At 39.2% G+C, this 27,823-nt stretch overlaps 1 protein-coding gene across 1 annotated transcript in view; it reads left to right on the top strand.

Annotated features, from left to right (window-relative positions):
* Positions 1 to 287: 287 nt before the first annotated feature.
* Positions 288 to 27,823, top strand: part of LOC150076370 (protein HID1) — a 318,232-nt gene continuing 290,696 nt past the window's right edge. Inside the window, exon 1 of the mRNA XM_090387033.1 lies at positions 288 to 529. Coding sequence (XP_090243159.1) covers positions 464 to 529 — 66 coding nt within the window. The 5' untranslated portion in view covers positions 288 to 463. The remainder of the gene's footprint in view (positions 530 to 27,823) is intronic.

Here is a 27,823-nt window from a genome sequence, read left to right as displayed (position 1 = left end):
TCATTTTTGTGCACTATCCGCACGTTAGTCTTCATGTTATATCGGGAAGGTTATGAGTTATTTGGAGTTCGAGAAGTAGCGTAATCTACCGAAATTTGATTCCTCTAACAGATAGCTTTTGCCCGAAATCTACTGAAAATCTTGGTTGTCGTTGTCAACATTTCGCTGTGTCAAACAGTGTCTTCAGTAACTGTTTTGCGTTTATCTTATATTATTATGTTGGTGTTCAAGTGATTCTAAAATAAGCTAGTGTAAAGAAACAAATTTTGACTGCGTATGTTCTTGAAAATTGCAGTTATTGTGTAGTGACATATATTTATTGCACCTAAAATGAATATTTTCTCGTTAATTAAACACTGGAAATTTGCTCTTTAAAGCCTGTGGTTGGTTTATGTTTAGTAGTGGATGTCTTTGAGCATGTCATTGATATAACATCTGGAGAATTTTGAGTTATACATTACTAATGGGAAATACCGATACAAAACTGAATTTTCGTAAAGCAGTAATTCAGCTTACAACCAAAACACAAGTAAGTTTTATACAGTAATTGTTGTTTAATATTTATATAATATCGGTATAATACACCATAGATAACTACGATGGTAGTGTGGGAGGTATCATTTGATCTGTATCTCATATTGTGCTCTTTTTTCAGCACAATATGAGATGCACACAGTGACGTAGCTACCATGTAGGTAGGCAAGGCAGTTGCCTCCTGGTTCGGGCCCCTTACCTAAGTAAGGGGCTCGAACATGTTCCTTGCCTCCGGACCCGAAAAAGGGTAGCTACGCTACTGGATGCACAATATGAGATACAGAGCAAATGATGCCTCCCACGCAACCATCGTAGTTTTTAAGAGTTATCTATGGTGTATCTACACCGATATTATATAGATATTAAACTCTTACTCCTAACTTATAATGCCATGTGCATTTAGTTATTTTTAAATACAGTAATTGCTGTTAGAGGTGAAATCTTTAATTGAAAAGCAATGTGAAATAAAGCGTTCAAGTAACAGTTTTACACTAACTTTTATTTTATTTTTAATTATTTCGGATAAGAGTTGAAATTTTTGTAGCTAGTATTTATAATTGGAGAACTGAAGAATAACTTTATCAGTTTGACGTAAATTATTTGCAAAATGTATGCTTGACTTCTAGTTTAATTCTTTTGTGAAGACAAGCCAATGCCCATTATAGATTAAGAAAACGCTGTACCATAACCTGCTTTAATACTCATCATCTGTTGGAATCGGGCGATGATGACCAGGACAGATCTGCTGAATTCGACTCAGTATATGTTAATTCATATCTTTTCCTGATGTAGCACAAACCCAGCTTAGCACAAGCTTCTTTATTAGACCGGGGTTCGAGCCTGTCACCACCAAATACAGAGGATGCGGAAAGGTCAAGGTATGACCACCGCATATCCCGGAGCAATATGGCCTTAGTTGCTAATGCTCCTAAAAACCAAATAAACAACAACAAACAAAAAACCCAGCTGGTGAGATGCTGAGGCTTTTGCAGTTATATATGACTTCACTCAGTTTGTTCATTTACTTACCAGACAGTCTTAACCATACACCCAACACTTTCTTTTTTTCACAAACACCCCTTCAAAATATATTGAGTGTTAGTAGTGCTCTAGGTAGCTCAGATCACAACTTAGTGATGGTCTCTTCTCCAGATGAGTCTCTCTCTTGTGGTCATATTCAGCCTCATGTTGTTTGGCATTACAAGAATGTAAAATGGGATGATCTTCAATATGGCCTTAGTTGCTAATGCTCCTAAAAACCAAATAAACAACAACAAACAAAAAACCCAGCTTGTGAGATGCTGAGGCTTTTGCAGTTATATATGACTTCACTCAGTTTGTTCATTTACTTACCAGACAGTCTTAACCATACACCCAACACTTTCTTTTTTTCACAAACACCCCTTCAAAATATATTGAGTGTTAGTAGTGCTCTAGGTAGCTCAGATCACAACTTAGTGATGGTCTCTTCTCCAGATGAGTCTCTCTCTTGTGGTCATATTCAGCCTCATGTTGTTTGGCATTACAAGAATGTAAAATGGGATGATCTTCAAGATTTCTATTCCTCTTTTCCTTAGTTGGATTATTGTTTTAAATCTTCTGATCCCAATGTTTGCTCAGATAATGTTAGTGAAATTATTTTGTAGTGATGAAATCCTTTACTCCACATTTCGTCTTAAAGCCTTTATCTAAAGTTTGGTTTTCCAACAGATGCACTAAGGCCGTTCAAGATAGAAATGTTGCTTATCACAATTGGCTTTCATCTGAATCTCCAGCTTCATTTTTTGCCTACACTAAAGCTCTCAAAAATTGTAAAATGGTTATTAATCAATTCAAACTTGATTTTGAACAGGCTAAGAATAGAAAACTTGCTTCTTGTTCAAATTTTAGTTGAGCAATATGGTGTCTTGTCAAAGCTATTGGTCACAACTTCTGTACATCTGTACTCCCCCCTTCTGTTGCAACATGATGGTTCTATTGAATCCTCAACTAAAGACAAAGCCAACTTACTAGCATCTTACTTTTCTTCTGATCTTAGTAAAACCACCTCCTACCTGATCTAGTACACTCCGTTTAATGCCTCCTCTAGTCTTCTGACAGTAGGATGCTAGAAGAAGAATGAACAATTTTGCTCATATCTAGCCAGTCCCTAAAATCAATGACAACTTTGTCCTGTCTAGTTAGCATACCATTGCACTTACCTCTGCTCTTTCTGTCAACTCTCAGACTGTATTGAAAACTTCCATCTAATAAATGATTCTGAATATGGATTCTATCAGTTCTGATTTACTGGTTATGTGTTGGATTGTGTTATTCAACTTTTGATAGATTCGGTGGAAAAGTTTAGTGGAACTCAAACATTTGTTTTTGACATTTCTAAGGCCTTTGATCTTATTTTGCATAAAGATCTTCTAAACAAACTCCCATATTATGGATTGCCAACTGTTTTTTGCAATTGAAGTAACCAGTTTTTCTCTCAGACCTCTCAGTGTAAGTGATGGTAGATAGCTTCCTGTCTTCTAGCTTCTTCACTAATGCAAATGTTTGCCAAGGTTCAGTTCTTTCTCCAACTCTTTTCCTCTTGTATATGAATGACTTACCACTGACTGGAAATCCTATCCAGTTTTACTGATGAATGCATGCTACATTCCATCTTCCAATTTTCAAATCCTTGTTCTGCACAAACAGCCTTAACTTCTTGACTATCCTTCACCAAGTTCTTAAATGCAGATCCCCAGGTAATTCTTCAGTGGGGCAAATAAAATGTAGTTAACTTTAATCCCTCTGAAATCAGTCCTGTCTTTATCTTGCTAAAAAGAGTCTACTGCTCTTATGCTTATCTTCAATGACACCCAGATTTCTAGACAAGATCACATATCTCTGTTAGGCCTTATCCCGACTTCTAATTTCTCTTTCTCTTGGCATAAGCACATTATAAATATTACTTTATCTTCATAAAAAAAAACTGGGTTTTCTCTTTTGCTCTTGGTATTACTTTCTTCTAAACAACTACCCACTCTGTAAAAATCTCAAATCTGTGCTACCGTAGAATATTGTTCCCACATTTGAGGTCGGGGGTCCAACCTGTCTCAGGCTTCTAGATTCTTCAGAAGAGGGCTGTCAGGTTAATTAACGACTCAGCTTGGTAGCTGGACGTTTGAAACTCAAATAGTGCAAAGTCTCTTCACCTTCTGGCACTTAGATGTCTGTTTCTGCTGCATGCCTTTTATATAGATACTTCCATGGGCATTGTTCTTCTAAATTGGCATCAGTAATTCCTCCATGCCCTTCCAAATCTGTTTGAACCTATGGCACATCCAGTCAACATCCATTTATTGCCCAACTGCAAATCCACAGAACCTTTTCCTCTTCCTCATTTATCCTTTCTACTTCTGTTTTTTGGAACAATTTTCTTTCACATACATTTCCTGAAAATTACAATATACAGAAATTCGATTTTAATGTCAAAATGTGTATCTTTTGTCTTCCCAACCTACTGGTGCACAGTGTTAAGTAATGATAACTTCTGATAGCTTCATGTTTTAGGTTTTCATGAAAAAAAAAACAAACTTATTTCTGTCATGAATATTTAATCACATTAATAGTTAAACTTAAATTTTATTTTATGTTTGATTAGTATATTTTGCTGATAAAAGATGGCACTCATTGTTAAAACAAGAGCTAAATGTTACCAAGGACGCAAATTAAGAACAGCTTTTTGGCTGGACATTTGAAGCTTGAATAATACAAAGTAATCAAAGGAAGTGCACCCAGTTAATATAGATGAACAGTGCTCTGTTGAGTCAGTTTGGTGTGAGATAAGCACTGCGAAAGGAAAAATAAGAGTAGGAGTGTGTTATAGGCCTAATGACTTGAATGAGTACAATGAACAGTTGTACAGAGAAATAGAGTGGTCCAGTAAATCAGAATGTCTTATAATGGGGGATTTTAACTTCCCAGATATTGACTGGAACTTGTGGGTTGGTCACTCACACACTAGTCAGACTTTTGTGGATTTATTGGATGATTGTTTTCTGCAGCAGCATGTTCGAGAGGCAACCAAAGAAAGTAACACTCTTGATCTGGTTATCAGCAGTGATCATTCGTGTATTAAGAATTTGCAGATAAAGGAACCACTAGGTGGCAGTGATCACAGTGTGCTGAAGTGGGATTTACTCAAAGAGGTAACTACCGTCAGGGGTAAAGGAAAGGGTTTTTGCTTCCGTAAAGGGGAGTACAGTGGTCTCAGACAGTTTTTAAATTCTGTACAGTGGGATCAACTGACGATGTTACAAACAGTAAATTCTAAGTGGGAAGCATTCAAAGAATTAATCGTGGAAGCTACTAGACTTTATATACCGATTAAGAAATATCGTTCAAGGTTTAGGCCTAAATGGTTATCAAATGAACTAATGAGACTCGTGACAGAGAAGAAAAATGCATGGGATGCATATAAATTATCAGGTGACGCAGAAGCCTGTGGCAGATATAAGCTAGTCTGTAATCAGGTCACAAAGGAGGTTCGGCAGGCGAAGGCGGATTACGAGAAATCTTTGGCAAACTAAGAATTTCTTTACTTATATAAACTCTAAAAGGAAGGGGATGAATATGATTGGTCCACTTGACATCGATGGTTCGACTGTTGATGATCCTGCTCAGATAGCAAACAAACTGAATGAGTATTTTGCATCTACATTCACACGTGAGGAATTATTACAATTTGAAAATGGAAGAAGGTTATCAAATTGTAGCAGTGTGCTTAATGATTTTGTAATAACTGAGAGCAAAGTGGAGGAGAAATTGTTGAAGTTAAACATAAGAAAGGCACCTGGGGTGGATGGGATCTATCCAGTTATTTTAAAGGAGGCAGCAAAGCAACTAAGCAAACCCTTAGCCATAATTATGAGAGCATCCTTGGACTCAGGGGAGGTTCCCACGGACTGGAGATGTGCAAATGTGTCCCCAATTCACAAAGGTGGATCGAAGGGTGACACGAGTAATTACAGACCAGTTAGTTTAACTTCTGTTCCGGGTAAAATAATGGAGTCGCTGGTTAAAGATGCATTGCAGGATCATCTAGACAAGACTGCAGCAATAATTCAAACACAGCATGGGTTTGTTAAGGGAAAGTCTTGTCTGACAAATTTGATTGGTTATTATGATGTGGTCACAAAGGAACTGGATGCAAAAAATAATTTTGATATCATATACTTGGATTTCAGGAAAGCTTTTGACACTGTTGCGCATGGAAGACTACTGTACAAATTGGAGCAGAATGGTATTAAGGGTAAGTTGCTACAATGGATAAAAGGATGGTTAAGTGGGAGAAGACAGAGGGTGGTAATCAATGGGTGCTGCTCTTCGTGGACTAATGTTATTAGTGGAGTCCCACAGGGTTCGGTGTTGGGTCCACTGTTGTTTTGTGTATTTATCAATGATATTGATGAAGGTATATCAGGCTTAATGTCGAAGTTTGCAGATGACACAAAGGTTGGCAGGGTTGTTAATGACAGTAATGGCAGTGTGCTACTGCAACAGGATCTAGATAATTTGGGCAGATGGGCTAAGAAGTGGCAACTGAAGTTCAACCTTGACAAATGCAAAGTACTGCATATGGGTAGAAGTAACCCCAGAGAAACGTACCAACTGTGTGGTACTACACTTAAGGTGGTAGAAAATGAAAAAGACCTGGGAGTAATTGTGCAGTCAGATATGAAGTTTTCTGAGCAGTGCAGACAGGCTGCTAGGGCGGGTCATGGGGTTTTGTCAATGATATATAGGAATTTTGCTAGCAGGGAAAAGGAGGTGATTGTCCCTCTGTATAAGGCAATGGTCAGGCCACGCCTTGAGTACTGCGTACAGGTCTGGAGGCCTCATTTTAGGAAGGATGTAGATTTGCTTGAGCGTGTACAGAGAAGAGCAACACGATTGGTGAGGGGAATGAAGGGATTCTCTTACCAAGAGAGGCTTAAGTTCTGCAAATTGCAGTGGCTGGAGACTAGGCATCTGCGCGGTTATCTGATTGAGGTCTATAAGGCCTTGAATGGGTTGAGCACGCTGAATTCTGATGGGATCCTTCCACTTGTTCAGATTACCAACCTACGGGGACATAAGTTCAAATTAAGAAAGGACAGATGTAGAATAGATGTGCGGAAATTTGCCTTTAGCCAGCGGGTGGTTAATTGCTGGAACAAACTTCCATCTGTCGTTGTGGAAGTTGATAGGTTAAATAAATTTAAGGAGGAACTGGACAGGCATTTGGAGGGAATGGTGTGATTTTTTTTTTTTTTGGCTGATGCTGCATAAGCTCCTACACTTGCTTTCTTGCATCATGTGCCACTACTACTACTACTACTATTTTAGAGTGGTTTGTTTGTTATTTGGTTTTTAGGGGCATTAGCAACTAAGGCCATATTGCTCCGTGAATATGCAGTGGTCATTCCCTGACCTTTCCACATCCTCCGTATTTGGTGATGATGGGCTCGAACCCTGATCTAATCAAGAAGCGTGTGCTGCGCACTGCTGCTCCTGCCCACCTGGCTATGGAGGCGCCTTCAGTATTTCTTAATTGGTATGAAAACCCTAATAGCTTCCACAATTAATTCCTTGAATGCTTCCCATTTAGAATTTGCTGTTGGTACCATCATCAGTTGATCCCACTGTATAGAATTTAAAACCTGGCTGAGACCACTGTAGTCGCCTTTATGGAATCAAAAACCCTTCCCTTTACCACTGATGGTAATTAAATCTTTAAATAAATCCCACATTAGTACACTGTGATCACAGTGACACAGTGGTTCCTTTATCTGTAAATTCTTAATGCATGAATAATCACTGCTGATAACCAGATAAAGAGTATTACACTCTCTGGTTGCCTCTTGAACATGCTGCTGCAGAAAACAGTCATCCAATAAATCCACAAAAGTCTTGCTAGTGTGTGAGTGACCAACCCACAAGTACCAGTCAGTATTTGAGAAGTTAAAATCCCCATTATAATACAAACTTGATTTACTGCTCCACTATTTCTGTGTACAATTGTTTGTTGTACTCATTAGAGTCATTAGGCCTATGACACTCCTTCTCTCATTTTTGCTTTCCCATGATTATGATTCACCAAATTGACTCAACGCTGTCCATATATGGTAACTGGATGCACTTCCTCAGATTTTGTGTTTCTTAATTAACAGCATAATCCCTACTCCCTTCCTATCCTGTCTGTTCTTTCTGTACACATTGTACCCCCCAAATTCTAATTCTGCATTCCTTATATAGTGTGACACCACATCTCTGATATCTCAACAATATCCACCTTTGATGTCTTGACTAGCACTTCAAGTTCATCAAATTTATTTACTATACACCTAGCATTGGTGTACACGCAAGTATACATGCACCTATTCTTATTTTTAGTTACCATAACACAGCCCATGTATTTACTTGTTCCATGATGACTCCCAGCAGTTCTTGAAATCCCCAGCAACTTGCTCTCTAGGCTGCTACTCCTTCCAATAGAAGAAGTGCAAGAATCACTTTCACCTCTGTCCGCTGCTAATGTTAACCTTTTGTCTGTGAATCCCCCAAGCTGTTGTTGTTGTTATTTGGTTTTTAGGAGCATTAGCAACTAAGGCCATATTGCTCCGGAGATATGCGGTGGTCATTCCCTGACCTTTCCGCATCCTCCGTATTTGGTGGTCACTGGCTCGAACCCCGGTCTAATCAAGAAGCGTGTGCTACGCACTGCCGCTCCTGCCCACCTGGCTACGGAGGAGCCGAATCCTCCAAGCTAGCAGTTTTCTGACACAATTATCACTGCCCCGACAGCATCAGCAAACACTCTTGCACCTCTTTTATTTAAGTGTATTCCATCCCTGTAGAAGCAGTCTCTCCTGTTAACAAGCACAGACCACACCGTGAAAAATTCTGCACCTTTATCCTTGCACAATCTCTCCAGGGCCAAATTGATTGACAAGGCTCTCATCATGTACTCCCTCTTATCGTGTCTGGTTGAATTGCAGACACTTTCACATTTAACCCAAACTGACAACCCTTTTTTTTTTTTTCAACATTGACCTGTACTTGTTAAGTAAATCTATAGATCTACCAATGTATACAACAGTATCATCTTTTGTGCCCTTAAAAAGATGATATTTGCTTTACCACATCATCAACTTTTGCTTCTGGCATACATACCTGGTCCTATTCCACTTATTCTTTTTACACAGTATATTACCTGTCTCCCTAACAATAGCTATCTCCTCTGGGACCAGTGCATTCTGCCTTGGAGATTGCTGCTGTGTTGCCTGATGTACAAGGGTGAGCTCTGGCATCCAGTTAGGCTGCTGAGAGCTTGATGGGTCCCCTCACTTTAATACCTTTGAGGGCATCTGACCAACTCTTCAAACTGTCATAAGCGCCCATCAGAATGTTGGCAGCATTAATCCTAGAATAATGTACCAGTTAATTGGTACTATACTCAAGATGGTGGAGAACAAAAGAAACTAGAGGTAATTGTACAATCTGATATGAAGTTCACTGAGCAATGTAGACCGGTAGCTAGTACTGCCCATTGTGTTCTGTTGATATATAGGAACTTTGCAATCAGGAACAGGGAAGTTATTATTGTATTGTATAAGGCAGGGGTGGGCAACCGTTATAAATAGTGGGCCAAATAAAATGTCTGTGAGGTACACTTTGGGCAAATTTTTTTTTTTTTTTTTTTAGCTCTCCATGATTTTTAGGATTATTAATGTGTGGTGTATAATGAAAAATTTGTCATAAACAGTTTTATGTTATTTATTGTAATATTTATATATACTTTTAAGTATAATTAATTTTATTAATAAGAAAAATGAAATTCGAATTCAAGATAAAATTGCAAAAATACAATTAGGCCAATCTTTAGAATAGTGCCCCCCTTCAAGACTGTCACTTAGAATGAATGCAGCGATTGATGGATGAAGACTCTGCCTACTAACTTCTTCCCCCAGTTCTCTCTGGCTGCCCTTGGAGAGTTGAAGTAGTATCATGTGACAAATCATGTGGCGAGCTCAACACAGTACAACAAGCGATGCTGCTTACCATTCTCGGTAAGCGGGATTGACAAACTATGGGTAACTTTCCGGACTGTTGCCACCGAATGCTGAGTATTAGCTGACTATCAGGAAGAAAAACTTATTCCTGAAGAACTACGGATAATTTTGCATTAAATCCACAATATTACTGTATAATTTGCCACTACAATGATAGTGGAAGATCATATGGTGGTCAGTGTGCAAACAATGATTAATCCTGAATATTAAATGAGTTAGTGTGCACCTCCGAAGCCAGGTGGGCAGGAGCAGTAGTGCATAACACACGCTTCTTAATTAGTCCGGGGTTCGACCTGTGACCACCAAATACGGAGGATGCGGAAAGTCAGGGAATGACCACAGCATATCCTCAGCCCGAATAAAGGGTGAGGGTTGGCGTCAGGAAGGGCATCCGGCTGTAAAATTGCATGCCAAAACAATAAAAACGCTGACCCCATATAATAATGGGAAAAGGTGAGGACAAAAAAAAAAAAAAAAAAGTTAGTGTAACCCAAAAATGAATGATTAAAATTAAAAAAATAAAAAAAAATAAAAAAAAACTCGCAGGACAAAGTCGGTTGCTAGCCGCTGCAACGATCCGAAATAATTCGGTCTATCGATAGCTAATGAATTTTTGTTTACTTCCTTTCAGTTGTTTGGAAGGCCATGTGGTGGTTAGTGCTACTCTTCCCATCTCTCCTGAGTAATCTGATTGGCTACTTAGTAACGAAATCAGGCGACAACTCAGCGTTGTTATGGGCCTATATGAGAGCTTGAAGGACAGGGTGGATGCCCTCGAAGGATCTAAATTGAGGTGCCCATCAAGCACTCAGCTGGCCAGAGCTTGCACTTGGTCATCGTACAACACAGCGGCAATCCCCAAGGCAGAATTCGCTGGTCCCACAGGAACTAGTAGTTGTTGGTGACTCTATTGTCAGGGAAACGGGGAACATGCTTTGTAAAAAGGATAGGCGGAACAGGACCAGGGTATGTCTGCCAGGGGCAAAGGTTGATGACGTTGTAGAGCAGATATCATCTTTTAAGGGCACAAAAGGTGATATAGTTGTACACGTTGGCACTAATAATATTAAGAGTAGGAGACTGGCAGAATTACTTAACAAGACAAGACAAGTAATTCAAGTAATTTTTTTTCAACATGTCACTGTTGAAAAAAAGCCGTGAATTAGGGTTGAATTTGAAAATGTCTGCAATTCTGCCCAGACACGATAGGAGGGAGTATATGATGAGAGCCTTGTCGATCAATTCAACCCTGGAAAGATTGTGCAAGGCTCAAGGGGTAGAATTCTATTTTCAGCCTAGTCTGTACTTGTTAACAGGAGAGACTGCCACTACAGGGATAAGATAAACTTAAATAGAAAGGGTGCAAGAATATTTGCTGATGCTATCGAGGCAGTGTTAGGTGGGTCGTAAAACTGCTAGCTTGGGGGGGGGATACAAGGACTAATAGATTGACAGTTGCCACCGGCAGAGGTGAAAGTGATTCTTACACTGCTTCAATTGGAATGAGCAGAAGCCTGGAAAACAAGATGCAGGATATTTCAGAGACTGCTGGGAGTCATTGCGGTACAAGTAAACACATGGGTTGTGTTAGGGTAGCTAAGAATAGGAATAGGTGAGTATATACTTGCGTGTACACCAATGCTAGGAGTTTGGTAAATAAATTTGATGAATTTGAGGTATTGCTCAAAGCATCAAAGGCAGATATTGTTGGGATATGAGACATGGTGTCACACATATATAAGGAATGCAGAACTGGAATTTGGGGAGTACAACTTCTACAAAAAGGATAGGAAGGGAGGAGGGGTTATGCTATTAGTTAAGAAACACATAAAATCCAAGGAAGTGAAGCCAGTCGACATCGCTGGACAGTGCAGTGTCGAGTCAGTTTGGCGTAACTTAAGCATTGGGAGATCAAAATTTAGAGTAGGAGTGTGCTATAGGCCTAATGACTCTGATGAGTATAATAAGAAACTGTACAGGGAAATAGTGGGCCAGTAAATCAGAGTGTCTTATAATGGAGGATTTTAATTTGCAGATATTGACTAGAATTTGTGGGTTGGTCACTCACACACTAGCAAGGCTTTTGTGGATCTATTGGATGATTCTTTTCTGCATCAGCATGCTTGGGAGGCTAGAGGGAATAATACTCTTGATTTGATTATCAGTAGTGATTCTTCATGCATTAAGAATCTGCAGATAAAGGAACCACTAGGTTACAGTTATCCACTAGTTATCCACTAGGTTACAGTGATCACAGTGTGCTGAAGTAGGATCTGTTCGAAGAAGTAACTACCATCAGGGGTAAAGGGAGGAGTTATTGCTTTCGTAAAGGCAGCTATGATGGTCTGAGACAGTACTTAAATTCTATACAGTGGGACCAACTGATGATGTTACCAACAGCAAATTCAAAATGGGAATCATTCAAAGAACTTATCTTGGAAGCTACTAGCCTTACATACCAACTAAGAAATATTGTTCAAGGTTTAGGCCTAAATGGATGTCACATGAACTAATGAGACATATGGCAGACACATGGGATACATATAAATTAACACGTGACACAAAAGCCTATGATAGATATACGTTGATCTGAAACCAAGTTACAAAGGAGGTTAGGCAGGCGAAGGCAGATTACGAGAAATCTTTGGCAAGGGATGCAAAGAAAAACAGCAAAGAGTTCTTTACTAATGTAAACTCTAGAAGGAAAGGGATGAATCAGATTGGTCCACTTGATATTGATGGTTCAACTGTTGATGATCCTGTTCAGGTAGTTAACAAACTAAATGAATATTTTGTATCGACATTCACACATGAGAAGTTATTCAGCGAGGGGAATGCCAGAGGTCAACTAACCTCTGGCAGTGAGCTAGATAATCTTGTAATCACTGAGAGTAAAGTGGAGGAGGCATTGTCGAAGATAAACACAAGAAAGGCACCTGGGGTGGATAGGATCTATCCAGTTATATTAATGGAGGCAGCAAAGGAAGTAAGCAAACCCTTAGCCATAATTATGAGAGCATACTTGGACTCAGGGGAGGTAATCATACACTGGAGATGTGCAAATGTGACCCCAATTCACAAAGGAGGATCAAAGGCTGACACAAGTAATTACATACCTGTGAGTTTAACTTCTGTTCCAGGAAAATTAATGGAGGCGCTAGTTAAAGAAGCACTGCAGGATCATCTAGACAAGACTTCAGTTATAGCTCGGACATAGCATGGTTTTGTGAAGGGGAAGTCTTGCCTGACCAATTTGATTGGATACTATGATGCAGTCACAAAAGAACTGGATGCAGCGAATAACTTTGATATTATATACTTGGATCTTAGAAAGGCTTTTGATACTGTTGCATATGGAAGACTGCTGCACAAATTGGAGCAGTGTGGCATTGGAGGCAAATTGCTGCTATGGATAAAGGGGTGGTTGAGGGGGAGAAAACAGAGAGTGGTAATCAATGGACACTGCTCATTGTGGACTAATGTTATTAGTGGAGTCCCTCAGGGTTCAGTGTTGGGTCCATTATCGTTTGCTGTATTTATAAATAATATTGATGATGGTGTATCAAGCTTAATGTCCAAGTTTGCAGACGATACAAAGGTTGGCAGGGTTGTTAAGGACACTACTGATGCTATGCTGCTGCAACAGGATCTGGAAAGGTTGAGCAGATGGGCTGAGAAGGTGGCAAATGAAGTTTAACATTGACAAATGTAAAGTACTACATATGGGAAACAGCAACCCCAGAGCAACGTATCAACTCTGTGGTACTTCACTGACAGTGGTAGAGAATGAAAAGGACCTAGGGGTAATTGTGCAGGCAGATATGAATTTTTCTGAGCAGTGCAGACGGGCTGCAAGAGTAGTTCATGGTGTCTTGTTAATGATATACAGGAAATTTTCTTGCAGGTATAAGGTGATCATTCCCTTGTATAAGGCAATGGTCAGGCCACACCTTGAGTACTGTATACAGGTCTGGAGGCCTCATTTCAAGAAGGATATAGAGCTGCTGGAACGAGTACAGAGAAGGACAGCAAGATTAGTGAATGGAACAAAGGGTTGCTCTTACGACGAAAGGCTTAAGTTTTGCAAATTACAGTGTCTGGAGACTAGGCACTGGCGAGGTGATCTGATAGAGGTGTATAAAGCCTTGAATGGTTTGAGCATGCTCAATGCTGATGGGATTCTTCCTCTTGCTCAGAGTAATCACCTGAGAGGGCATAAATTCAAATTAAGGAAAGACAGATGTAGGATAGATGTGTGGAAATTTGCCTTTAGCCAGTGGGTGGTTGGTTGGTGGAATAGACTTCCATCCCTTGTCAAGGAAGTTGATAGCCTAAATAAGTTTAAGGCTCAGCTGGACAGGTATTTCGAACGAACAGAGGGGTAAAGTGGAAGTGGTTATTTTTTATTTATTTATTTATTTTTGGCTGATGCTGCATAAGCTTGCTTTCTTGCATCATATGCCTCTACTAATGCTAATGCGTAATTTCCTTCATTTCCATTTTTGAACTTGCCATTCACTTTTTTTTGCACTTTCATCCATGCCGGTCACCACATGCTTCTCTTGTTCACCTAGTGCTCTCTCTGATTTTACCAAGTTTTTGAGGATTGCTTCATGCTGTCACTGCTGTGAGTTATTTTTTCTCTGCCTTTTTATTTATAGATTTGTTTCTTCTTCCACCCCAGTGGAGCAAGTGACTTTGCAATTGTTGTTTAGTTTATATCCAGCGGCAACGGTCCAGAAAGTTATCTATAGTTTGTCAGGTAACTTCTGCAGTTTGTCGATGCCGCTTATCGAGAATGGTAAGCAGCATTGCTTATTGTACTGTGCAGAGCTCACCATGTGGTTTGCCCCAAGTTTTGTTTTTGAGGATTGCTTTGTGCTGTCGCTGCTGTGAGTTATTTTTTCTCTGCCTTTTTATTTATAGATTTCTTTCCTCTTCCACCCCTAGGTGCCTCCGTAGCCAGGTGGGAAGGAGCAGCAGTGCGTAGCATATGCTTCTTGATTAGACCGGGGTTCGAGCCCGTCACCACTAAATACGGAGGATGCGGAAAGGTCAGGAATGACCACCGCATATCCCGGTGGTCATTCCCTGAAAAACCAAAATAACAACAACAATAACCTCTTCCACCCCAATGGAGCGAGTGACTTTGCAATTGTTGTATGGTTTACAAAAGGATGGATGTAAGGCTGTGATTGATTGGTGTATGAATGAGAAATTAATTGCATTTGAGTATAAGTGTTTTCAGTGTGGATGTATGATGAGTTTGGCCGAACGCAGGAATCGTATGGATGGATTTCAATAGGTGTGTCAAAAGAAAGGGGTTAATGATCATCACGTTAAAAGATCCGTGAGGAAGGGGTCTTGGTTCTCGGAGAATAAGTTAAGCATAATTGAGTTGCCTCTCACCCATTTCTGGTTTGGAAAGGTGCCCTGTGAATATGTGATGGATGAGTTGGGTGTGAGTTCCGTGACTGTGAGTGACTGGAGGAGTTTTTGTCATGAGGTGTGTGTGTGTGTGTGGCAGTTTGTGTGAGAGAAAGTTGCATGATAGGTGGTGTGGGTGCGATGAGAGCAAGTTCGGTAAGAGGAAGTATAACGGAGGTAAAAGAGTGAATGGGAAATGGGTGTTTGGTGGGGTGGAACATATCACAACAAGGCGTTTTTTCTGGGTCATCGAAAATAGGAGTAAAGACGTTCTCCTAGACATTATTAATACTTCCATTTTGCCAGGAACAACTATTGCTTCCGATTGCTGGAAGTCTTATAATTGCCTAGGAGAAGAAGATTTTCAGCATCTAGATGTGAACCACTCGATGCATTTCAGTGATCTGGAAACTGGTGCTAACCAACAGTTTTGATGGTACGTGGAGTGCTATTAAACAGCAGCTGTCATCTAGAACTGTCGGTGATCAGTTTGACTCATACCTTGCAGAATATATGTGGAGACAAAAACATTCCGGCAGTTGCAACTTGATGCGATCCTTTCTCAAAGCTGTTGCCAAAATCTACAAGCCACCAGGCGAGGACAGTGAATGATGGATTCACACCGATCGTGTGATGTTACTTTTTGTTGTTTTGTTTTTAGCTCTTGCTCTTTGTTAATGGCCAGAAATTGCCTTCAACAAACAGCAATATCATCTTTAATGCAGATGGTTCTTTTTGTTGGTATTTTTAGCCATTGCTCTTTGTTAATGATCAAAAATTGCCATTAACAAAGAGCAATTTCATTGTTAACTTACATGCCATCATCTAGTGAAGTGAAGTTTTTGGGGGGGTGACAGCCCCCAAGATTTAAAAAAAAAAAAAGTTCTTTTCCCATTTTCCAAGATCAACCTAATTCTAAACGCATGTGTAGATGTCCACTTCAAAATAACTTTTATTCTATTCTTAATTCTATTTCCGCATTTTACTTAATTTCAGCTCTGACATATCGCGATGTCACGTGACATTTTGTCTTCCCGAATAATATGCATTTGTCTTACTTCATTGGGAAAAATTGCCGTTTCATTTTCAGCTCCAATGCATTGCTATGTCGTGTGACATCTGCCTTCGAGGAGACGAGGGGAAACGCAGTGAGTGAGCGGAGTCACGACCCGTCAAATGCTGCTTCCCCCCCTCTTCTCCTCGCTGCCATTTTGGAAGGGGGACCCTGTTCTAAAGTTTTACCTATAATTATAGTAACAAAATACAAATACAAAAGGTATTGCTCAAAACATCAAAGGCAGATATTGTGGGGATTTCAGAGACGTGGTGTCACACAGATATAAGAAATGCAGAACTGGAATTTGGGGAGTACAATGTCTACAGAAAGGATAGACAGGATAGGAAGGGAGGAGGGGTTATGCTATTAGTTAAAAAACACATAAAATCCAAGGAAGTGAAGCCAGTCGACATCGCTGGACAGTGCAGTGTCGAGTCAGTTTGGTGTGACATAAGCATTGGGAGATCAAAATTGAGAGTAGGAGTGTGCTATAGGCCTAATGACTCTGATGAGTATAATAAGAAACTGTTCGGAGAAATAGAGTGGGCCAGTAAATCAGAGAGTCTTATAATGGGGGATTTTAATTTCCCAGATATTGACTGGAATTTGGGGGCTGGTCACTCACACAGTAGCAAGGCTTTTGTGGATTTATTGGATGATTGTTTTCTACATCAGCATGTTCGGGAGGCAACTAGAGGGAGTAATACTCTTGATTTGATTATCAGTAGTGATTCTTCATGCATTAAGAATCTGCAGATAAATGAACCACTTGGTGGCAGTGATCACAGTGTGCTGAAGTGGGAGTTACTCAAAGAGGTAACTACTAGGGGTAAAGGGAAGGGGTATTGCTTTCGTAAAGGCGACTACAATGGACTGAGACAGTATTTAAATTCTATACAGTGGGATCAACTGATGATATTGCCAACAGCAAATTCAAAATGGGAAGCATTCAAAGAACTTATCGTGGAAGCTACTAGGCTTTACATACCAACTAAGAAATATTGTTCAAGGTTTAGGCCTAAATGGTTGTCAGATGAACTAATGAGGCATATGGCAGAGAAGAAAAATGCATGGGATACATACAAATTAACACGTGACACGGACGCCTATGATAGATACAAGTTGATCTGTAACCAAGTTACAAAGGAGGTTAGGCAGGCGAAGGCAGATTACGAGAGATCCTTGGCAAGGGATGCGAAGAAAAACAGCAAAGAGTTCTTTACTTATGTAAACTCTAGAAGGAAGGGGATGAATCAGATTGGTCCACTTGAGATCGATGGGTCAACTGTTGATGACCCTGCTCGGGTAGCTAACAAACTAAATGAATATTTTGCATCGACATTCACACATGAGGAGTTATTCAGCGAGGGGAATGCCAGAGGTGTATTCAATTCTAGCAGTAAGCTAGAGAATCTTGTAATAACTGAGAGCAAAGTGGAGGAGAAATTGTTGAAGATAAACACAAGAAAGGCACCTGGGGTGGATGGGATCTATCCAGTTATATTAAAGGAGGCAGCAAAGGAGGTAAGCAAACCCTTAGCCATAATTATGAGAGCTTCCTTGGACTCAGGGGAGGTACCCATTGACTGGAGATGTGCAAATGTGACCCCAATTCACAAAGGGGGATCAAAGGCTGACACAAGTAATTATAGACCTGTGAGTTTAACTTCTGTTCCCGGAAAATTAATGGAGGCACTGGTGAAAGAAGCACTGCAGGATCATCTAGACAAGACTTCAGTTATAGCTCAGACACAGCATGGTTTTGTTAAGGGGAAGTCTTGCCTGACCAATTTGATTGGATACTATGATGCAGTCACAAAAGAACTGGATGCAGGGAATAACTTTGATATTATATACTTGGATCTTAGAAAGGCTTTTGATACTGTTGCACATGGAAGACTGCTGCACAAATTGGAGCAGTGTGGCATTGGAGGCAAGTTGCTGCTATGGATAAAGGGGTGGTTGAGGGGGAGAAGACAGAGAGTGGTAATCAATGGACACTGCTCATCGTGGACTAATGTTATTAGTGGAGTCCCTCAGGGTTCAGTATTGGGGCCTTTATTGTTTTCTGTATTTATAAATGATATTGATGATGGTATATCAGGCATAATATCCAAGTTTGCAGACGATACGAAGGTTGGCAGGGTTGTCAAGGACACTACTGACACTATGCTGCTGCAACAGGATTTGGAAAGGTTGAGCAGATGGGCTTCGAGGTGGCAAATGAAGTTTAACATTGACAAATGTAAAGTACTACATATGGGAAACAGCAACCCCAGAGCAGCGTATCAACTCTGTGGTACTACACTGACAGTGGTAGAGAATGAAAGGGACCTGGGGGTGGTGGTGCAGGCAGATATGAAGTTCTCTGAGCAGTGCAGACGAGCTGCAAGAGTAGCTCATGGTGTATTGTCAATGATATATAGGAATTTTTCTAGCAGGGATAAGGAGGTGATTATTCCCTTGTATAAGGCAATGGTCAGGCCACACCTAGCGTACTGTATACAGGCCTGGAGGCCTCATTTCAGGAAGGATGTAGAGCTGCTGGAACGAGTACAGAGAAGGGCAACTAGATTGGTGAATGGGACAAAGGGGTTCTCTTACGAAGAAAGGCTTAAGTTTTGCAAATTACAGTGTCTGGAAACTAGGCACCAGCGGGGTGATCTGATAGAGGTGTACAAAGCCTTGAATGGTTTGAGCATGCTCAATGCTGATGGGATTCTTCCTCTAGCTCAGAAAAATCACCTGAGAGGGCATAAATTCAAATTGAGGAAAGACAGATGTAGGATAGATGTGCGGAAATTTGCCTTTAGCCAGCGGGTGGTTGGTGGGTGGAACAGACTTCCATCCCTTGTCGTGGAAGTTGATAGCCTAAATAAGTTTAAGGCTCAGCTGGACAGGTATTTCGAACGAACAGAGGGGTGAAGTGGAAGTGGTTATTTTTATTTATTTATGTTACTTTTTTTTTTTTTTTTGGCTGATGCTGCATAAGCTTGCTTTCTTGCATCAAATGCCTCTACTAATGCTAATTCCAGTAGCAAAAATTGAAATATTTAATTTTATAATATTTAATGAGAGATTTGATACTGTTTATTTTTATCAGTGAATCAATATCTGGATCAATATTTGTTTAGCAGTATGCAGAGTATTTTCTAAATTTACATCAGAAATTCCATTTTTTAAAAAATATAATAAACAGCAGGCCATTTATTATATATATACAGCAGACTCTCGATTAACTGGGATCAGATTAACTGGGACACTTCAAGACTCCAAATTTAAAAAAAATAATAAAAAAAAAAAAAGACCAACCAGAAATCATAAAATTCAAGTAATAACTAAGAATAGGTATAAACATGTTTTGCAAATCATAAATAAGCAACAAGAAGTGGAATTATAAGTTGTCATTGGGAGATTAATGTACATATTATCTTGCAAGCCCCCACTGTCTTCACACCTGCTGCTCAAAAAAAAAAGAGAACAAATGTTTAGTTTGTTTTAGTTGATTGTTGTGTTCCATCGCATCACAAAAAGACAAATTTTGTTTTGCTATTTATGTCAGGGATATTAAAATTTTTTTTATAGTAAATTATTTTTTTTTTTGTTTAGAAATCACGAAAATGATGGATTAATGCAAAAGAGTCATGCTTTCAATTAAACAAACTTGAAATTATTCAAAAGTTTGAAAACGGTGCATCCGTTAAATCTTTAATGAATCATTATAATGGCACACCCAGGGTCCTGAGCTGGATATCATCATTCTTCTCTTTATTGGTGATTCCCCCCCCCCACCTCTCTCTCAGGGTAACTCAGAAATTTCTTTTGGCTGGTGCAGCATAAGCCTCAGGCTTCCTTGCACCATATGGCTAATAATAATAATAATAATGATGATGATGTTGGTGACCAAACCATATGCGACATCATAAAAAATAAAGGGAAACATAGTATTGGACACGCAAGTAGTGCATGGTAAGTTTTTTCGTTTTTATCTATCGTCATATTTTCTACATAGGTTGCTGAACATTTTTAAATACAATAAGTCCCCGACTTACGTAACTTTGGACTTACATAAATTTTTTTTTTTTTTAGGATCGTAAAGTTTAAAACAGTAAAAAAGTAAATAAATAATAATAATAAGCAATCAATAATGATGATCACGGAAACTGCAAATTGCACAAGTGAGATGCAGAATAACAAGCCTAAAATAGGAATGAAGAGAAGATTCTTAAACTTTGTTTTTTATTATATGAAGGTTTCAGTGAAGGGGACACACATTTCACCACAATAACATAAAAATTCACAGAATTCCAGCTATTGGTATTATTGCAAATGCATTGAGATCGAGTTTATTACCCGTTTATGCAAAATTGCACTAACAGAAAAACCCAATAACCCGAAAAGTGCAAATTGTTTTTATTGTTTTATGGTAGTGACCTCCAGAAATGTGCTTTAGTGAAATGTGAACTCGCATGTGGTGATAATAGTGAGCTTTCCCCTTAACCCTGTGAAGTTCTTTACAGAAAATTTAATTGTGACCGTTATCATGGTGCTAATTAAGAGAATAAGTGAGAGTGGTACTAGTAAATCTACCAAGAAAAGGAAAGTGATTGAGTTGGATCAGAAAATTAAAATAATAAGGGTGTATGAAAATGGTCAAATGGTATTGTGCGGAATTCAGATTTGTCAGTATCAACAGTGAACACAATAATAAAGGAGAAAGATAGAATACGAGAAGCGGTGAAGGGATCGCCACCAATGAATTCAACTATAATAACCAAGGCTGCGAAATACATACAGTATCAGTTTTTACAGTACAATAACATGCATTTTTTCTTCCTTTTATGTTTTCTTTTCTTATGTGCCACTCTGGCTACTTCACCACTGTCCCCACATAAAGTTTTCAATGGAACTAATTAAAAATATATAACTATTTTTCTGTGTATATAACTAATATATAAAAAAAATAACTATTTTTCTGTATATTATAATTAATATATAAAAAAATAACTATTTTTCTGTGTATCTAACTAATGTATAAAAAAATATAACTAATTAATTGCAAAGTATATAACTATTTTTCTTCATTCTTCTGAGGATATTATGTGGTTTTTGTAATTTTGGCATATCAGGGATATAATAACAATATTTTATTAGTCATTCCCAAGTTACATAAAATTCGACTTACGTAAGAAGTCCTGGAATGTATCTCTTATGTATGTCGGGGACTTACTGTATTTTTAGATTAACCAGGAAATCGATTATCCGGGATTTTTTTTTATCCTCTATCCCAAAAAATCAAGAGTCTACTGTATTTTGAAAACGACCACAGGTCAGATTATGCATGGTTGCAGGCCCGAGTTCGTCTGCAAACAGGCTGGAGGTTTCCCACCCCTGGTATAAGGCAATTGTTGAGTTGCATCTTGAGTACTGCTTACAGGTATGAAACCTATATAAGATAAAATATATGTAATAAATGGTGGGTATATATTTTGAAAACTACCGCGGGCCGGATCATTAGCATTAGTAGAGGCATTTGATGCAAGAAAGCAAGCTTATGCTGCATAAGCAAGCTTATGCAGCATCAGCCAAAAAAAATAAAATAAATAAAATAAATAAATAAATAAAAAATAACCACTTCCACTTCACTCCTCTGTTCATTCGAAATACCCGTCCAGCTGAACCTTAAACTTATTTAGGCTATCAACTTCCACGACAAGGGATGGAAGTCTATTCCAGCAACCAACCAATACATGTAAATTAAAATCATTATGCCTTTTTGCTCATTGCATAAGTGATCTTGTTACTTCCATACTTGTTATAACTGAATCGACTGTATATACAGGGCATCCAAAAAAAATGTATACACACTTTGATTGTTAATAACGTCTATGTTTATTTTCATAAATTCAATTTTATAATGAAGAAAAAATGTGAGAAAAAAATATGCATTAATTCAAGTGTTCAAATTGCCCCCCATTCTCATCAAGGCATTAGCATTAGTAGAGGCATTTGATGCAAGAAACCAAGCTTAGGCAGCTTCAGCCAAAAAAATAAAAAATAAAATAAAATAAATAAAAAAATAAAAAATAACCACTTCCACTTCACCCCTCTGTTCATTCGAAATACCTGTCCAGCTGAGCCTTAAATTTATTTAGGCTATCAACTTCCACGACAAGGGATGGAGGTCTGTTCCACCAACCAACCACCCGCTGGCTAAAGGCAAATTTCCACACATCTATCCTACCTCTGTCTTTCCTTAATTTGAATTTATGCCCTCTCAGGTGATTACTCTGAGCAAGAGGAAGAATCCCATCAGCATTGAGCATGTTCAAACCATTCAAGGCTTTATACATCTCAATGAGATCACCTCGCAGGTGCCTAGTCTCCAGACACTGTAATTTGCAAAATTTAAGCCTTTCTTCGTAAGAGCACCCCTTTGTTTCCATTCACTAATCTTGTTGCCCTTCTCTGTATTCGTTCCAGCAGCTCTACATCCTTCTTGAAATGAAGTCTCCAGACCTGTATACAGTACTCCAGGTGCGGTCTGACCATTGCCTTATACAAGGGAATAATCACCTCCTTATCCCTGCTAGAAAAATTCCTATATATCATCAACAATAAACCATGCGCTACTCTTGCAGCCCGTCTGCACTGCTCAGAAAACTTCATATCTGCCTGCACAACCACCCCCAGGTCCCTTTCATTCTCTGCCACTGTCAGTGTAGTACCACAGAGTTGATACGTTGCTCTGGGGTTGCTGTTTCCCATATGTTGTACTTCACATTTGTCAATGTTAAAATTCATTGCCACCTCTCAGCCCATCTGCTCAACCTTTCCAGATCCTGTTGCAGTAGCATAGTGTCAGTAGTGTCCTTGACAACCCTGCCAACCTTCGTATCGTCTGCAAACTTGGACATTAAGCTTGATATACCATCATCAATATCATTTATAAATACAGAGAACAATAATGGACCCAATACTGAACCCTGAGGGACTCCACTAATAACATTAGTCCACGATGAGCAGTGTCCATTGATTACCACTCTCTGTCTTCTCCTCCTCAACCACCCCTTTATCCATAGCAGCAATTTGCCACCAGTGCCACACTGCTCCAATTTGTGCAGCAGTCTTCCATGTGCAACAGTATCAAAAGCCTTTCTAAGATCCAAGTATATAATATCAAAGTTATTCCCTGCATCCAGTTCTTTTGTGACTGCATCATAGTATCCAATCAAATTGGTCAGGCAAGACTTCCCCTTAACAAAACCATGCTGTGTCTGAACTATAACTGAAGTCTTGTCTAGATGATCCTGCATTGCTTCTTTAACTAGCGCCTCCATTAATTTTCCGGGAACAGAAGTTAAACTAACAGGTCTATAATTACTTGTGTCGCCCTTTGATCCTCCTTTGTGAATTGGGGTCACATTTGCACATCTCCAGTCCATGGGTACTTCCCCTGAATCCAAGGAAGCTCTCATAACTATGGCTAAGGGTTTGCTTACTTCCTTTGCTGCCTCCTTTAATATAACTGGATAGATCCCATCCACCCCAGGTGCCTTTCTTGTATTTATCTTCAACAATTTCTCCTCCACTTTACTCTCAGTTATTACAAGATTCTCTAGCTTACTGCCAGAGTTGAATACACCTCTGGCATTCCCCTCACTGAATAACTCCCCATGTGTGAATGTCGATGCAAAATATTCATTGTTTGTAAGCTACCTGAGCAGGATCATCAACAGTTGACCCATCGATATCAAGTGGACCAATCTGATTCATCCCCTTCCTTCTAGAGTTTACATAAGTAAAGAACTCTTTGCTGTTTTTCTTTGCATCCCTTGCCAAGGATTTCTCATTATCTGCCTTTGCCTGCCTTTCCTCCTTTGTAACTTGGTTACAGATCAACTTGTATCTGTCATAGGCTTCTGTGTCATGTGTTAATTTGTATGTATCCCATGCATTTTTCTTCTCTGCCATACGTCTCATTAATTCATCTGACATCCATTTTGGCCTAAACCCTGAATAATATTTCTTAGTTGGTATGTAAAGCCTAGTAGTTTCCACGATAAGTTCTTTGAATGCTTCCCATTTTGAATTTGCTGTTGGTAACATCATCAGTTGGTCCCACTGTATAGAATTTAAATACTGTCTCAGTCCATCGTAGTCGCCTTTACGAAAGCAATAACCCTTCCCTTTACCCCTAATGGTAGTTACGTCTTTGAGTAAATCCCACTTCAGCACACTGTGATCACTGCCACCTAGTGATTCATTTACCTACAGATTCTTAATGCATGAAGAATCACTACTGATAATCAAATCAAGAGTATTACTCCCTCTAGTTGCCTCCCGAACATCCAATAAATCCACAAAAGCCTTGCTAGTGTGGAGTGACCAGCCCCCAAATTCCAGTCAATATCTGGGAAATTAAAATCCCCCATTATAAGACTCTCTGATTTACATTCCAGTCAATATCTGGGAAATTAAAATCCCCCATTATAAGACTCTCTGATTTACTGGCCCACTTTATTTCCCCGTACAGTTTCTTATTATACTCATCAGAGTCATTAGGCCTATAGCACACTCCTACTCTCAATTTTGATCTCCCAATGCTTATGTCACACCAAACTGACTCGACACTGCACTGTCCAGCAATGTCGACTGGCTTCACTTCCTTGGATTTTATGTATTTCTTAACTAATAGCATAAACTCTCCTCCCTTCCTATCCTGTCTATTCTTTCTGTAGATATTGTACTCCCCAAATTCCAGTTCTGCATTCCTTATATCTGTGTGACACGACGTCTCTGAAATCCCCACATCTGCCTTTGATGTTTTGAGCAATACCTCAAATTCATCAAATTTATTTACTAAACTCCTAGCATTGGTGTACACGCAAGTATACATGCACCTTTTCTTTTTCTTAGCTACCCTAACACAACCTATGTGTTTATTTGTACCCAATGATTCCCAGCAGTCTCTGAAATATTCTGCATTTTATTTTCCAGGCTGCGGCTCATTCCAATAGAAGCAGTGCAAGAATCACTTTCACCTCTGCCAGTGGCTATTGTTAATCTATTAGTCCTTGTATCCCCCCCCAATCTAGCAGTTTTCCGACCCACCTAACACTGCCTCGATAGCATCAGCAAACCTTCTTGCACCCTTTCTATTTAAGTGTATCCCATCCCTGTAGAAGCAGTCTCTCCTGTTAACAAGTACAGTCCAGGCTGAAAAAAAATTCTACCCCTTGAGCCCTGCACAATCCTTCCAGGGCCGAATTGATTGACAGGGCTCTCATCATATACTCCCTCCTATCGTGTCTGGGCAGAATTGCAGACATTTTCAAATTCAACCCTAATTCACGGCTTTTTTTCAACAGTGACCTGTACTTGTTAAGTAATTCTGCCCGTCTCCTACTCTTAATATCATTAGTGCCAATGTGTACAACTACAGTAAACCCCCGCTATTCGCGGGGGTTTACTGTAGTTGGGGGGTTACATTCCAGAGAAATGTCGTGAATACCGAAAACGCATATACTGAGTTATGGCTCCTATAGTAATAAAGGGGTTCCGTTCCAAAGTACGAAATATATAAGATAAACTAGTCTAAAATTTTGTCTATGTATGTATTATATGTACCTTCATAATATGAGTAAGTACATAGACAGTACATAGTGAAATGCAAGCATATGGCATCGAAATGAAAATAAGAAACAATTTAATATTAAATGTAATATTAATTAGAAATTTCAAACCAGCGCCTTTGCTAGCAAAAAAACGTATTCCGCCAGTGCTATCACCAGTTTCGCTAAAGTGTTGATAAAGGAATTTTTGCCTTTTCACGAATGATGAGTGAAATTATCGGAATTTTATTTTGAGTTCGGTCTTCTATCCACAGATTTAAAGCTTTTTCCATTTTTTCTAATTTAACATCACGAGTTACAGAGCAAATTTTTGAAGCAGTTAGCGTGTTTTCACGGACACTACGGCGGATTTTTTCTTCCGATTTTTTGATTGACCATACCATTGCCTCATTGATTTTATAATGTTTTGCCACTGATTAGACACTTAACCATTAGAAATTTTATCTAATAACTCAATTTTATTCGCTAATGTCATCACCTTCTTTGATATTTTCACATTTCTCTTGTTATTCGTAGCCATGTTTTTGTAGGAGTTAGAAAGAACTTGTTCATAATAAAGTCACTTCCTTCCGTTAACACACTTGAAAAAGTTGTTTTACACTGCAAAATAGATTTATCATTTTTGTAAGCATATCAATTTATAAATTTATAAGCATATAAATTAAAAGCAAACGACGAAACCTTCCATAACAAGCACATAACACATACTGAACAAGGATTAGCAAGAAACATCCATGCTCGCGATTTTGTCACCCCTCTCCCTCCACCCACTGAGCGCTCTTTTGACTGGGAAAGATAATTTTAGCCACGCCCATGTTTTTTTATGGTGGAAAATGTTCACGGCGCTTTAAAATTCACATTTTTTTAGGTTTCATTTTATATTAAATCGGCGATCGGAAATATGCGAAACCGCGAATAGCGGGGGTTTACTGTATATCACCTTTTGTGCCCTTAAAAGATAATATCCGCTCTACAACGTCATCAACCTTTCCCCTTGCAGACATTCCCTGGTCCTGTTCCACCTATCCTTTTTACAAAGCATGTTTCCCGTTTCCCTGACAATAGAGTCACCAACAACTACTAGTTCCTTTGGGACCAGCGCATTCTGCCTTGGGAGCTGCCGCTGTGTTGCGTGATGACCAAGTGCAAGTTCTGGCATTGGTGTGGGCAGTGAGAGCTTGATGGGCCCCTCATTTTTAATCCTTCGAGGGCATCCACCCTGTCTTTCAAGCTCTCATATAGGCCCATAACAATGCTGAGTTGTCGCCTGATTTCCTTACACTCCTTGCATCGCGCACACAAAGACATCCCCCATGGCAGTAACATGTCCCGTACCTGACTGCTCCACAAACATCAAGCAAGTAGTGCATTTTAATTGGCTGTGATTCAGAGGGCAACTGCCCCCCTCAGTTCTCCCCTGAGCCACACCACTCCCATTAGCTTGAGCCTTTTGCTTTGCTGCTCTGGTCAGAGTCATGATTTCGATTTAATTTCAATAAAATTTCAATTTCAGTAAAAAATTAAAACCCTAAACTTATATCTCAACACAGTTTTATAACGCTATATTTGTTTCAGTATCGAGTGTTATCTACAAAAACCCTTTATATAACTTCCGTGTCAAGTTAAGTATTAATTATTTATTTTTACTAATTATTTATGTTACGTAACCCAAGTCGTTATATGTGTAGTTAAAAGTACAATTTAATTGACAATGAAGTTCAACAAGATTAATTATCTTTAATTGACAATATCATGTACTATACTATAGTATATTAAGCTTATGCTATCTATTTCGAGATATTTTCTATCGCGTAACAATGGTGGAAATTACAAACGGTAAACACTTGGATTTGATACCCTTTCCGATACTAAGTAAAAGTAAAGTAAAGTGCAGCCATTATCAACCCACTGCAGGATGGAAGCCTCCTCAACAATTCATGCTGAGGGAAATGGACCATAATCTGCCACGCTGGTCCAGTGCGGGTTGGCAGATCGACCGTATTCAGCAGTCAGGGGCTTGAACCCCGGTCTATTCAAAGAGCGTGTGCTACTGCACTCCCACTCCTGCCCACTCGGCTACT

This window comes from Mastigoproctus giganteus, chromosome 13, assembly GCF_048544385.1.
Source record: "Mastigoproctus giganteus isolate SK-2022 chromosome 13, ASM4854438v1, whole genome shotgun sequence".
In the NCBI taxonomy this organism is placed as follows: Eukaryota; Metazoa; Arthropoda; class Arachnida; order Uropygi; family Thelyphonidae; genus Mastigoproctus; species Mastigoproctus giganteus.
The sequence above is the reverse complement of the archived record's forward strand: the minus strand, read 5'-3'. Positions and strand labels throughout refer to the sequence as shown.